Source organism: Scyliorhinus torazame, chromosome 13, assembly GCF_047496885.1.
Source record: "Scyliorhinus torazame isolate Kashiwa2021f chromosome 13, sScyTor2.1, whole genome shotgun sequence".
Classification (NCBI taxonomy): Eukaryota; Metazoa; Chordata; class Chondrichthyes; order Carcharhiniformes; family Scyliorhinidae; genus Scyliorhinus; species Scyliorhinus torazame.
In genome coordinates this window covers 182,882,349-182,895,303 of record NC_092719.1, presented here as the reverse complement: position 1 = coordinate 182,895,303, position 12,955 = coordinate 182,882,349, and the positions used below count along the sequence as shown (strand labels likewise).

Sequence of the window (12,955 nt, the reverse complement as noted above, 5' to 3'; positions counted from 1 at the left end):
CGAGCGAGTACCCTCAGGTCGCGTAGGTATTCCTCCAGCCATTCCCCGGGGCGTTGACGACGAGTGGTGAGGAGATGCCGTGCGAACACTTCGCTCACTGGCCTCACGTAGTGCCTTTTCAGGATCGCGACTTCGTCTGCGTACGTGGTCGCTTCCTCGATAAATACAGAGATTCGGTGGCTCACCCTGGCATGGAGGAGACTCAGTTTCTGTGCTTCTGTGACGGCGGGCAAGGAGGAGGCAGCGAGGTAGGCCTCAAAACAGTGGAGCCAGTGCGAAAAGATTCCTTTGGCTTCAGCTGCCTGTGGGTCGAGTTCCAGTCAATCACGTTTGAGGGCGGCTTCCATAGCGATATCTTAGCTGATTAAATTGATGCGACCATCAATTCACACAAGACGAAGAGTTGAAGTGAACAGTGGTTTTAATCAGCTAGATCTGTGCCTGCCTGCGACTGCTCTGTACTGCGTGCCGCCTACAGGCTGCAGATCTATATACCTCCCGTGAGGGGGCGGAGCCATAGGCGGTGCCCACAAGGGCATCAACATAATACAATACAATGTAATGCAATACAATGGTGAATGGTAGCAGTAATACATTCACCACAGCGCTGAAAATTCAAACAGATTGTTTGAAACTGAATGTTGCTGTTGGGAAAAGTGCCTCCCATGTGCAGATATTCCAAGAACAGGCTAATTGACACTAAAGGCTGGACTTTTGGCTACCGAGGCAGATAGCTCAAATCAGAAAATTTGCCGACTATTTCGACACATCTTGGCAAAATGTGCCCTGAATCATGGGATTTTCACAAGGGCTGGGGGTCCTCAGAAGCAGAACGTAGGTGGTCATGGGGGCGGGCAAGAGTGCTGAGTGTTTTTGTAATCAATCACTTGTAGCTAGCTGCAGCCAGTTTCTTTTTACAATTTAAAGAACAGTGGATTCCTTATTTAAAGAAACAGTAAAACAGAACTTGTCCACCCTTCAAGAACCTTTGCATTTACCCCATAACTTTGTGACCCCCCCCCCACATTGTGGGTTAAGGCCCTTGCAACAACCAAATGGGGTCTGTTTGAACGCAGCACTAAGTTGAGGTGGCACAACTGAGTTTGGATTTCCCTTCCGTGTGAATTACAGCCTTTCGTCTTTCCGCTATCAGCAAGAACGGGATCTGTCGGAAAGGGGGGGGGGGGGAGACCACCCCACCCAGGTCCCACCTGCCATTATTAAGGGTCTGCGGAGTTGGGAAGGCTCTGCACAAATCTGATCCTAATTCTATTCACATTTATTTTGTTGAATGGGTTTGATATGACGCAGGCAATCGTCTTGGCTGGAGTTTCACCCCTGCAGTTAAGATGAAAAATTACCCCAATTTGTTACAGCAGAAGTTGAAAATAAATCATAAAGTAGCTGAAGAAATTGCATATATTTTCAAAATAGAGAATGCCAGCTTTTCTTTATGAGGAGATGGCCCATAATTTCAATTGGGAACACAAAATATCCTGTGACGTCAACCTGATGGGCTAAGTAATAACACAGATGGTCCTAGTTGGCAGGCTTGAAAAGAAAGCTGTGTTGGAAACAATGCCGTGGCTCTGAAGCTGTCTTCAGGTGGAACTCAATGAAAGGAAGAGGAGAAAATATTCTTCTTGGCAGGGGATTGTGAGAAAACCAGTGAAAAATGCTTTTTGATGTACAATGCAAAGATTCCTGCAGTAATCCAGCTCATTAACATGATTGTAATTGTACGTCGGATGACAGATCTGAGGAGCAAGAATAAACTCCAGATTGGTTTTCTCAGTTTAGAAAGCCAGAAAAATGGAGAAAGTATGATTTTAAGGGCTGTAAAGAAAGCAATTAAAAATTGAACCAGAACTTAGAAACATGCAGATGAAAAGCAGACAGGGCAACAGATACCATGAGCGAGATCTGGCGGCCGCGTTCACCACAGGCGCAAATCCTGTTATGGATGGTTTGAGATCTTCGGCCCCCTTCCTTCCTTCCTCCTTCCCCCGTACCCTGAAAGAGAGCCTCAAAGACAGCATGGGGTGAGAGTGGGTGCCCCAATGCTTGGGGTGGGTTGGGTGGGGGGGAAACTTGATCTCCATGGAGGGCTTAGATGTAATTTTGGGATTGGCCATCTCAGAATCCCAGCTTTGCCGGCGTGTTTGGGCCCTCACCTCCAGCTGCCTGTGTGATCCTCGCCAGACTGGAAATTACTGTTTGAGAGTGCTGTTAAATCAGGCGACGAAAGGCATCTGTGAAGCCAACGGATTTTGCACAGCTTTTCTAACCTCATTCAGCAATCTGCAATTTTGGGAAAATTGAGCTCTGTGACTTAGGATCATTTCTACTGATTCAATATTAATCTATTAGCAATATGTTAATAATAGTCAAATGATTGATTGATCAGTAACATTTCAACAATAATATTGCAGTTCTATTTCATCTAATGGTCATGCAGTGGGGTTAGTGTGAATCATTCTGACTGTTGGGCCCTTGCATTTAGTGAATAGTTGTTTAATGCATTTGATCACCAGGAATGTCATGTAAATAATGAATCCTGCTACACAGAAGAAAAAGATTATTCTTGCTGTGGACATTCCTGTGGGTCCCAACCATCCGCAAAATTTCTCCCAGATAGCGGTGTCTGAGGGTGAGTCAGGTTTCTTGACTTCCTTTTGAATGTGTGCTGCCAGATCTTTAACTTCCTTTGAGTTATCTGGAATAAAAGTGCAACACTCCGCACCAATCAGGGCGCAGGTGCCACCTTTTTCGGCTAGCACATAGTCAAGTGCCATTCGATTTTGTAATGCCACGGTTCGAATTGCTCGCATTTCGTCAGAAATTTTATCTAGGGCAGTGGCGGTGTAATCGGCTACGATTTGTATGATGGTTATTTCATTCAATTCATTGGCAACCCTTGTCTCCCAATAAAAAGGAATAGGTTTAGCATAAATTGCTTCTCGTAAGGTTATAGCATGTTTATTTATTCGAGTGGTTGGTCCTGAAATATAAGGGAGATTAGGGAGATGACGGATGGCAGGTACTATGTATCCTAAATAGCAAGATCCTGACCAGTATTTTGGGAGCCAGGAATGTGCTTTGTCATTACAAATAAAATAAGTTCCATTACAAGCAGAGTATAAGTAAATATCTTCTAAGTACCAATGATCTGAGAATGTTTTATTATTTGTGGTATTTTCATTTCCATAAGTTAATAAATTTCTTTAAATAAATCTTGTACCTTCCTTTTTCACATTATTATGCTCCAGAACAGATCACTACAGAGCGAGGGACACTTTGACAGATATACCATTCTGCGGTTTCTGAAGCATTAAAGGGGATAGTTAAGAAGGGAATACCCTCTCCTGAGTTAGTAGGAGTTGCAATGCATACCCAACAATTAGAAATGTTGAAATGTTTAGCATATATCTTAGATGTGTAAAGAAATGTGTTCTCATTTAGTTCTGGTACAACATTTACAAAGCCAATCAAAGAACTGAAAATGAATATTACGGTAAACATTTTACAGATCTTAATACTTATACGCGTGCTTCACATGTGATGCGTGGATCCAACTTTTCTTTCCTTAGTGTTGCTTAAATCATTGATATACTGATTAAAAATTGATATCATGATCACATAATTCAGTAATAAACAATTAATAATAATAATTTCATATACACAAATAAAATGATTATACAGTAAAATAACTGAAGTTGAGTATATGATTTAGTAATAAATGGTAAATTGATTATCAAAATTGACTATGTAATTCAGTCATAAAATTATTAATAATAATTCACTATTGGATGAATAATAATGCAGTAAATAATAGTTCAATAGAAACTTTCCATGTTGATGTTATTGGCTAGTGGTGTATATGAATTAATATGAACAATATGGATTGGTGGGGCACTATGGGTAGGCATGCATTAGCCAAAGTATCTGATCAGCAACATTAGTACATAAACGATAAGTCCAAATATGCAAAATAGGAAAAGTCCCTAAATGATGTTAATTCCTGTGTCACCCAACCAATTGGAAAGCCAACCCCAAAGAGCGTAATCAATGGGTTGGTCAAGTTTTTTAACTTTGTATTGGATGTGTATTGCCAAGTCTTTGACATCTTCTGGATTATACACAAAAGCCTGTTGAAAGGGTTAATTTTCCTGCAGAAACAAAAAGGGGCATACAGCTTGGAATGATGCCATTCGCATCTTTCTCAAACCTTTTTTTAATATATTTGTCACTCAAATGGACTGGGAGTAAAAGTTGGATTGCTGCCAAATTACTGCTTATCAATTGTCTTAGAACAGTGTGCTCTTGAAACATAGATTTGCTTTTAATCAGAGTTGTTTTAAAAAAAGAAATAGCTTCCACATTGTCTGAAGTTTTAATTTCCAAGCTAATTTTAAACATTTTAAAATAGCAAACACAATAATATATTGAATATATGACTGAACCAATCTTGTGCTGAATGAACTTGGTTTTCTGTAGATAAATTTGTCGGCTCTGTTAAAGAAAGCACAGCGAACAAGATTTGTTAATTTCTTAAAATTACTAAAGCAACATTCAAAATAATGACAATTTTCTCAAGTTAACAGTTCTTGGCAACTTTTTGGCGATACGTGACTTAGGCCGTATCCCTGTAGCCAGAGGGCTGGCATTCATCGTAGGAGTCCAGTTTGTAATCATGAAATCTGAAATTCGCAAAATGGCCGTCTTCAACATGAGAAAGGAATTTCATATATTTTCTGGAATTCTTTTTCGAAGTGAGTACAGGGGTAGGATTTGTCGTTGACGGAGGAGGAGAAGCAACGATTGACGTGCTATTTTAATTGCTGTTTCGGACTGGGACTGAGGTCTGGGTAGGACCAAGTTTGAAGCTGCAGACAGTTCTGGTTTTAAACCAGTGACAAAATGGGTTTTAGATGATAGCTCTTTTAAATGGTTTAAAACCCAGGCTGTTGTCTTTATCACTTCAACTCCAAGCTGTTTGGTGCTTAATGGGTGTAGTTGTATTACACTTTTTTTGCCACTAGGCTCGTTGCTCAACCAAACAGGCTTTTCTTGTTTAAAAATCTCACAGTCTATTAAAGCTGCCATGAGAGGCTTTTGGATCGGGGCCAGCAGCATGTCGTGGCCAGTCTCAGAGTAAGATAACGGTTTGTTCTGGGGTAAAAGTGTCCTTGAACCCGGAACGGGCAGATAGTCCATTTGGTCAGACTCCCCCTGTGAAACTTCGATCAGTGTATTCATTGTTTTCATGTCAGTAGCAGCTTGCAATAATGCAGGATTTGATTTAGATACCACTGCTACATCTTGGGCCTTAGTTAAAATCATTTCAACTCTTGCCATTGGTGGCGCTGTTTGCTCTGGAGAGTTGAGCTGAGGTTCTAAAGGCAGATTTGAAGGCTTTTGAGGCGTTAATTTGTCTGTCAGTAATTTGTTATGACATTTCATGGTGTCCATGTCACTTTCCAAAATACATTTTTCCTCAAGTAACTGGCAATTTTGACTTTTAAGACCATCTTTTTCTGATATTAAATGTTGAAGTTTGGATTCTGAGTCAGTATTTTTACATTGTAATTCACCAATTTGAAATGATTGTTGTTGAACTTTAAAGGTTTCATTTTCCAATAATGTTTTAATCTGGTCACATTGTTCAAGTTTAGATTTTGCATCTCGTAATTCTTCAACAACTGCTGCTAGTTGGTCTTTAGTGGACTTAAAGTCATGATCGTATTTAGTTTTTGCGATTGTCTCTTGCTGTTTGCGGAGCTGTGCCATTTCTGCAAAAGACCATTTCATACGTTTTCCTCTATTTAAATGTGTGGTTCTTCTCCATGCGCTCTTGATGTTGTCAAGGGACCACTGCCCTTTGGGGATGTCATATTTTGATTCAATTTTTGTGGCTACTTCAGATAGTCCAAAATCTTGGTAATCTTGGTACACTACCATGACTATTTACCTTTCAGCCATGTGTTATTTTGAGTTTAAATGACTGGCACCTGATTGAATAACACATTTATGTTGTTCAATTAAAGCTGCCATGAGAGGCTTTTGGATCGGGGCCAGCAGCATGTCGTGGCCAGTCTCAGAGTAAGATAACGGTTTGTTCTGGGGTAAAAGTGTCCTCGAACCCGGAACGGGCAGATAGTCCATTTGGTCAGACTCCCCCTGTGAAACTTCGATCAGTATATTCATTGTTTTCATGTCAGTAGCAGCTTGCAATAATGCAGGATTTGATTTAGATACCACTGCTACATCTTGGGCCTTAGTTAAAATCATTTCAACTCTTGCCATTGGTGGCGCTGTTTGCTCTGGAGAGTTGAGCTGAGGTTCTAAAGGCAGATTTGAAGGCTTTTGAGGCGTTAATTTGTCTGTCAGTACAATGAAAAAAGGTCCTTTCTAAGGGGTCGGAACACTACTTGATGCGGCTTTAAGACTTTTAATGGGTGAAAAAGATGTTCTCTTACCCCAGTCTAGCCGTTTTTCTGATAGATGTCTTTGAATCTTCCGTCCTTCTGGTCTTTCTTTGGTCTGCTGATTTCCTCCGACTCTGCGCTCCTCCACATGCAGGTTTGAATCCTGCCGACTACGCCAAATTGAAGAGATCTATCATGCGGATCTAGTGAAGTCTCGCAACACAAAAACTCAGTAGAAATTTGAGTTCAACGTCTCGGATGCAAATAAGAATCTTTTATTGCCTCTACTTGATTACAATTGAGAGAAACTTAAATCTATTCTCAATAAAGTCCGGCTAGCAAAGGACTTAAAGAGAAGCAACTTATAAACAATTTAACTTTCAAAATAATACAGAAATGGTTTCTTGCTTATGGCAAAACAGATTGCATTTACTTCAAGAGTTAGAGTAGAAAAGTGAAAATATGAAAATAGAGATAGCGAATAGTTAGATCAAAGTATAGAATGATCCCGGAATAAAGATGGCTGCACGGACCATCATGTTTAAGGAGAATTTGATCAGTCTAAAGCCATCTGCTACACCTCTATGTTGTCCTAATTGGTTTGGGTGAGAATCAAATACATTTGATTCAATGGTTAACTGTCAATCCGCAATGTGCAAAATAAGTTCTGAATGTTTCATGTTTGAATATTTGTGTATGCTATGGAATGCGATTTTGTGCTATGATCAAGACTGGTTTTTACTGGTTTTCTGATGACTTTGCTTTATCCATATTCCGGACAATGGTGCCTTCATATTACTATGGTGCTTACTTCGACCTTGATCTTGATTACTGGTACAGCTTATTTATTAATGTCAAACTGACTTTGAAAATCTGTTTATTAGAACAATAGCTTGTTCTAAAATGTTGTTTTAATCTACAATTAGTTTATGCATGTGTCAGGCTTTTGTGCTTCTGTTGAAGTTATGCGTTTTGTCATGGCCTGAGGTTATGAGTGCTGAAATCCTTACTTTAAAATCGGTATTACAACTGTAGTTTAATATTTACATTAAAATAACCTTTTTGCCTGTCAGAAAATAGTTGATTACTATCAACCAGTCCTAATAAAATACATCTTCATGTGAGAGCACCTGAAGCAAGGAAGACTGAATATAATTGTGTGAAAAAGACAGGCCCTTTTGCTTACAAAACAACAAGTGATCCGACTTCAAAGATGGTCCATTGGTCGCAATGTACTTTAAGACATCCAAAGGATGTGAATGACACTATGAATGCAAGTCCTTTCCCATCATCAATGAATGATCAAATGCTGGGAAATGAAAAGCACCCTTCTGTTTAAAACCTAGCTGATTTAAATTGAACTTGGCATCACAAAATTATCTTCTTTCTTGCTATGTGAAGATTGTTTAACTCAGAAAGGAGAAACTTTGATGAAAATACAACCAACCTGGGCTGTTTTGCAAAAACTGGTGTGTTGTATTTAGGTTTGATCTATTACAAAAAAAAATTCAATCCTTATTTTCAGTGTGGAGCGATTTTCCCAATGATCTCCACACTGACAGTAATGGATTAGCAGTCGTACAGATAGAATAGAGTAATGGAAGCAAACTTGTGTAGCACAGGCTGGTTTCAGATTTTCCATTGTTTTTGAATGAGCCGTGATGAAGACAGATGGAAGGAACATTTGTTCTTGTACGGAATAATGAAAAAAAGGTGCCTTTTTTATCCTTAGATGGCTGTAAAGTGTCCTCAGCAGTTAGCTCTCACATTTTCCCATATTTGTCATTTTATGAAATTCATACTTTCCAATAAACACGTTTAGTGCCAGCAATGGAAAAGAGCTGCATCTGAAAACTATTTTCCTGTAAAATCACAGTCTATAAAAGAAATAAAATATAAACGAATATGTTTAAGTCAATGAGTTGCATGTGGGGATTATCTTGAATTCTGAAGAATCACATCATATATTCCTAGTTTAGCTGTGACAAAGAAGTCACGTCAGTGTGTTTGCAACAGTTCCACATTATTTCTAAGCTCGGATGAGTTACACCCTTTTGTGTTATGAGACATGGAAGTCAGATGCACGATAACAGCTCATGATTTGAAAGGAAATGATGGAATATGCAACTAATCAAGAACTTGCACCATTAGAAGGGGAATAAAAACTCAAAGGTGCCTTTATGTAGAACCTTCTGATGTGAACTTGGGCATGCAGCCTGCCTGGCCTGTGAAAAAGTTGTTGGGGCTGGTGAATGCTGGGAGAAGAGACAGACTGGTGCAATGGTTTGACACTGCCCCTTGTCTTGGGAATCTGTTGTAGCATCAGCTAATGGAATAAAATGTCTTCCATCTGTACAAATCATAGAATCCCTGCAGTGCAGAAGGAGGCCATTTGGCCCGTCGAGTCTGCACACACCCTCTGAAAGAGCAACCTACCCAGGCCCACACCCCTGCAACTGGGTGCGGCACAGTGGTTAGCACTGCTGCCTCACAGGGCCAGGGACTTGAGTTCAATTCTGACCTTAGGTGACTCTGTGAAGTTGCACATTTACCTCGTGTCTGTGTGGGATTCCTCCGGGTTCTCCATTTTCCTCCCACAGTCCAAAGATATGCAGATTAGGTGGATTGGCTAAATTGCTCCCTAATATATAAAAATGTCCATAATAAGTGGGGTTACAGGGATAGGGTAGAAGGTGGATCTAGGTAGGGTGCTCTTTCTGCTGGCTGGTGCAGACACGATGGGCTGAATGGCCCCCTTCTTCACTCTAGAAATTCTATGGTTCTATGATTATAACGCTGTAACCCCATCCAACCTTTGGAGACTAAGGGGCAATTTAGCATAGCCAATCTACCTAACCCGCACATCTTTGGGTTGTGGGAAGAAATCGGAGCACTTAGAGGAAACCCACGCAGACACGGGAAGAGTGTGCAAACTCTGCATGGACAGTCACCCAATGTCGGAGTCAAACCTGGGTCCCCGGTGCAGTGGGGCAGCAGTGCTAACCACTGTGCCTTCATGCCGCCGTTGAATTCCACCAGCTGCCATGGTGGAATTTGAACCCATAATCCCAGAACATTAGCTTTGGCCTCTGGAGAACTAGCCCAGTGACATGACCATCTCCTCAGTAAGGTTGCCCAAATGAAGTGATTTTGAATGGTCTCAACCCACGGGATTAATTTTAATCATGTTTGGGTTTTAAGATGTCGGGGTTGGAAAACCAGGATGAGTGTGAAACATTCTCACTGGCTCAAAGAAGCAATCGGATCCCACAAAGAAAATGTTTCTACTTAACCGGAGAGATTTCATCCACCTGCTTCAGCTTGATGGGGCTCAGTCCCCAGTTAAAATGCCATTTTTGTCCGGTTAACATTACAGGACCCAATTAGCTCTTATACCTGAGTCTGTGGGTGTCTCATCTGCCATTCAAGTCAATGGTATTAAAATTGAAGACCACAGGGAACTGGGTGGGTAGTGGAGTTGCTCCATTTTAACTGCTTGCCCATTTTGTTTACATCAAGTAGAGAGAGTTACGGGTCCGCAATATTAAATTGATGCTGATTTAACAATAATTAGAAATCAATTATGACTATTGCTTAGAGGACAAAGGGCTAGTGCTCGAGGAAATGGAAATTTCACACTGTCACTGCGCTTGGGGAAAACAAGAATGTTTTCTTTTTTAGTCAGTTCCTTGAGGTAAAGGATGGTTTGCTTCCAATTTGATTCGGTGGGTTCTGAAATGGCCGATAAGTCCAAGGTATGACTTGCAGACTTGGCTACATTTGGGGCAGGTATTACTTAGAGGATTGGATAGGTGAATTGCTTGGAAGCTTGTGCACTCCGATGCCTCTGGCGAGAATATGCCTCTGATGAAGTTTATCAATGTTTTCAGTGCCTTCCCAAATGAACGTTCTCCATTTTGGTTGGTCACAAGTTGGTATGGATGTTTGACCACTTCAGAGATGTTTTGAGGACATCCTGGAAGCATTTCCATTGTCCTCCGTGTAGTCTCCTGCTTTGACCAAGTTCCAGGCAGGGCAGTTACTTTGGGGAGTCTGGTATACGCCAGGTATATGAACAACATGCCCCACCCAGCAGAGTTGGTTTTGAATGATCAGTGCCTTGGTGTTGGGCTTCGGAGAGGGCATTGCTGTTAGACTACTTTTCTTGCCACTGGATTTGTAAGATCTTGTGAAGGCATCACTGGGGATACTTCCTCTGTGCTTTGAAATGTCTGTTGCAGGTTGTCCAGCACAGTACCGAAGCACAGAGGCAGGCTTTCCACCCAACCCACCTCAACACCTGGCAGTCACCGCTTTCATTCTGGGGCAGCAGGCCCAACTTCAAATCCTGCGTGCTTCTCCCCCACCCACCCCTGAATGAAAATCTGACTTGCGGGTGGCCATAGTTAATGGTCGAGTACGTGGAGCCAGAATTCTCCCATCTCTGCGCCTGACCAACAAAAATACGGTCCTACATCAGCTTTCATCAAGGCTTCCAGGATCTGAAACCATTTTCCATGATCTCATCTGTTGATCTTAATTGATGGTGGGTGGGGAAGGCAAGGAGGTATTGTGCTATGGGAGCTGTTTGGAAGGGGACCTTAGTTTTCCTGGTGTTTAGTGAAAGGCCCATTTTCTAATCTGCTTCAGGAAAGAGGTGAACAATGTTCTGGAGCTCAGTTTCAGAGTGAGGGCACACACAAGCGGTATCTGCATCCTGGAGCTCAATGACTTAAGAGTGATTTTGGTTTTGGATTGAAAACGATATAAGTTGAACAGTTTCCCGCCTGCTCTGTAAATTATTTCCATATCGGTGGGTAATTTGCTGGAGGTGAGGTGCAGTATTGCAGGGAGGAAGGTGGAGAAGAGAGTTGATGCCATGACGCAGTCTTGTTTGAACCCCTGTCTTCGCTAAGATAGGTCTGTGGTGATTCTGTTCGTGAGCATCACAGCTTGCTTGCCAGTGTGACATAAGTGGAAGATAGTGCCAAATTTCTGAGGGCAGCCAGTTTTCAGGGAGATACTGCATAAGCCCTTATGGTTGACAGAGTCAAAGACATTTGTGAGGTCAAAAGAGGCCTTGCTCCGTGGTTGTTGCTGTTCCATACATTTTTCTTGGATTTGCCAAGCAGTGATGATCACGTCTGTGGTGCCTCTCAATAGGCTAAAACTACAGTGTCATTCTTTAGTCTGCAGTCAAATGTAATCATAAATGACCCTAAAAGCTGATCAGGACAAGCTTGATGCTGACATCGAAAGCTAAAAACAGAAAGTGCATCGCTTCATAGATCAGAAAAGAAATACATTTTGGGTGAGACTTTGAAATTGTTCAACCCACACACTGTTTTGAAAATTAGCCATTTGAAGTAAGTAACTTTCCTTACATACAGTGCATAGAATACATATAACGAATCATGTGATCAGAATTTTTCATAACCCTTTTGTGTAACCATTTATAACAGTAATTAGAACAATACAATTCCTACATCGCAGAAGGAGGCCACTTGGCCCATCATGTGTGCGCCGACCCTCTGAAAGAGCACCCTGCCTAGGCCCATTCCCACGCAGACATGGGGAGGTGCAAACTCCACACTGTCACTTGAGGCCGGAATTGAACCTGGGCCCCTTACGCTGTAAGGCAGCAGTGCTAAATGACTGTGCCACCGTGCCACCCAAATTCTCCTATGTAAACTGTTGCCTGTTGCTGCTGAGTTTTTTTACAGTGACCAGAAGGATTTTCTGAGTTTCTCAGAGTGATCAAGCAACTCTGGCAGTAGTTTTGGCTGTCCCACTTATAATGTGCTTCACCACATTTCTACTGGAGTTTTGAAGGTGAATAATTGGTTGTATTTGTTCCTTAGTTTTAGAAACAGAGAATCTTAAGGAAGCTCTTTCTTTGAGTGAAGAAGAGGCTGAATTCAACTTCATAACCGATGATGAGTTAAATGAATGCTCGATGTATCCTGGACAATTGTGCCAGCATTTCTGCATCAAAACAACAGAATTGTACGAGTGTACCTGCTTCCCAGGATATATTTTACAAGCAGATGGACGAACCTGCAAGTCAGGTGAGAGGAATCTATATTTATTGTTGCCATTACAGCTCAAGCTGTATTCAGCATTGCACATTTCATGGAAAAATCAATTTATCCTTCGTTCAAAGGCATTCAGTGCCTGATTAAGGATCTGGGCATCAAAATGGGGGTTGCTGCTGAGAACTACTCACCTTCCCTTGCCTTCAACCCCCTTTCCCCTCCAGCTCCCCCTCTCCCTCACGACCCACATCACACAACCCCCATTCCACCATCACTCACCTGAGACCTGTGTCGCTTGGTGATAGACATGGACATAGAATTTACAGTGCAGAAGGAAGCCATTTGGCCCATCGGTCTGCACCGGCCCTTGGAAAGAGCACCCCACTTAAGCCCGCACTTGTAACCCAGCAACCCTACCCTTTGGGCACTAAGGAGCAATTTAGCATGCCCAATCCACCTAACCTGCACGTCTTTGGACTGTGGGAAGAAACC

General features: G+C 41.7%; 1 protein-coding gene across 4 annotated transcripts in view; it reads left to right on the top strand.

Annotated features, from left to right (window-relative positions):
• Positions 1–12,955, top strand: part of fbln2 (fibulin 2) — a 288,042-nt gene that overhangs the window by 170,778 nt on the left and 104,309 nt on the right. For all 4 annotated transcript variants that reach the window (XM_072472536.1, XM_072472533.1, XM_072472534.1 and 1 more), the window contains one exon: positions 12,290–12,496. In XM_072472536.1, coding sequence (XP_072328637.1) covers positions 12,290–12,496 — 207 coding nt within the window. The remainder of the gene's footprint in view (positions 1–12,289; positions 12,497–12,955) is intronic.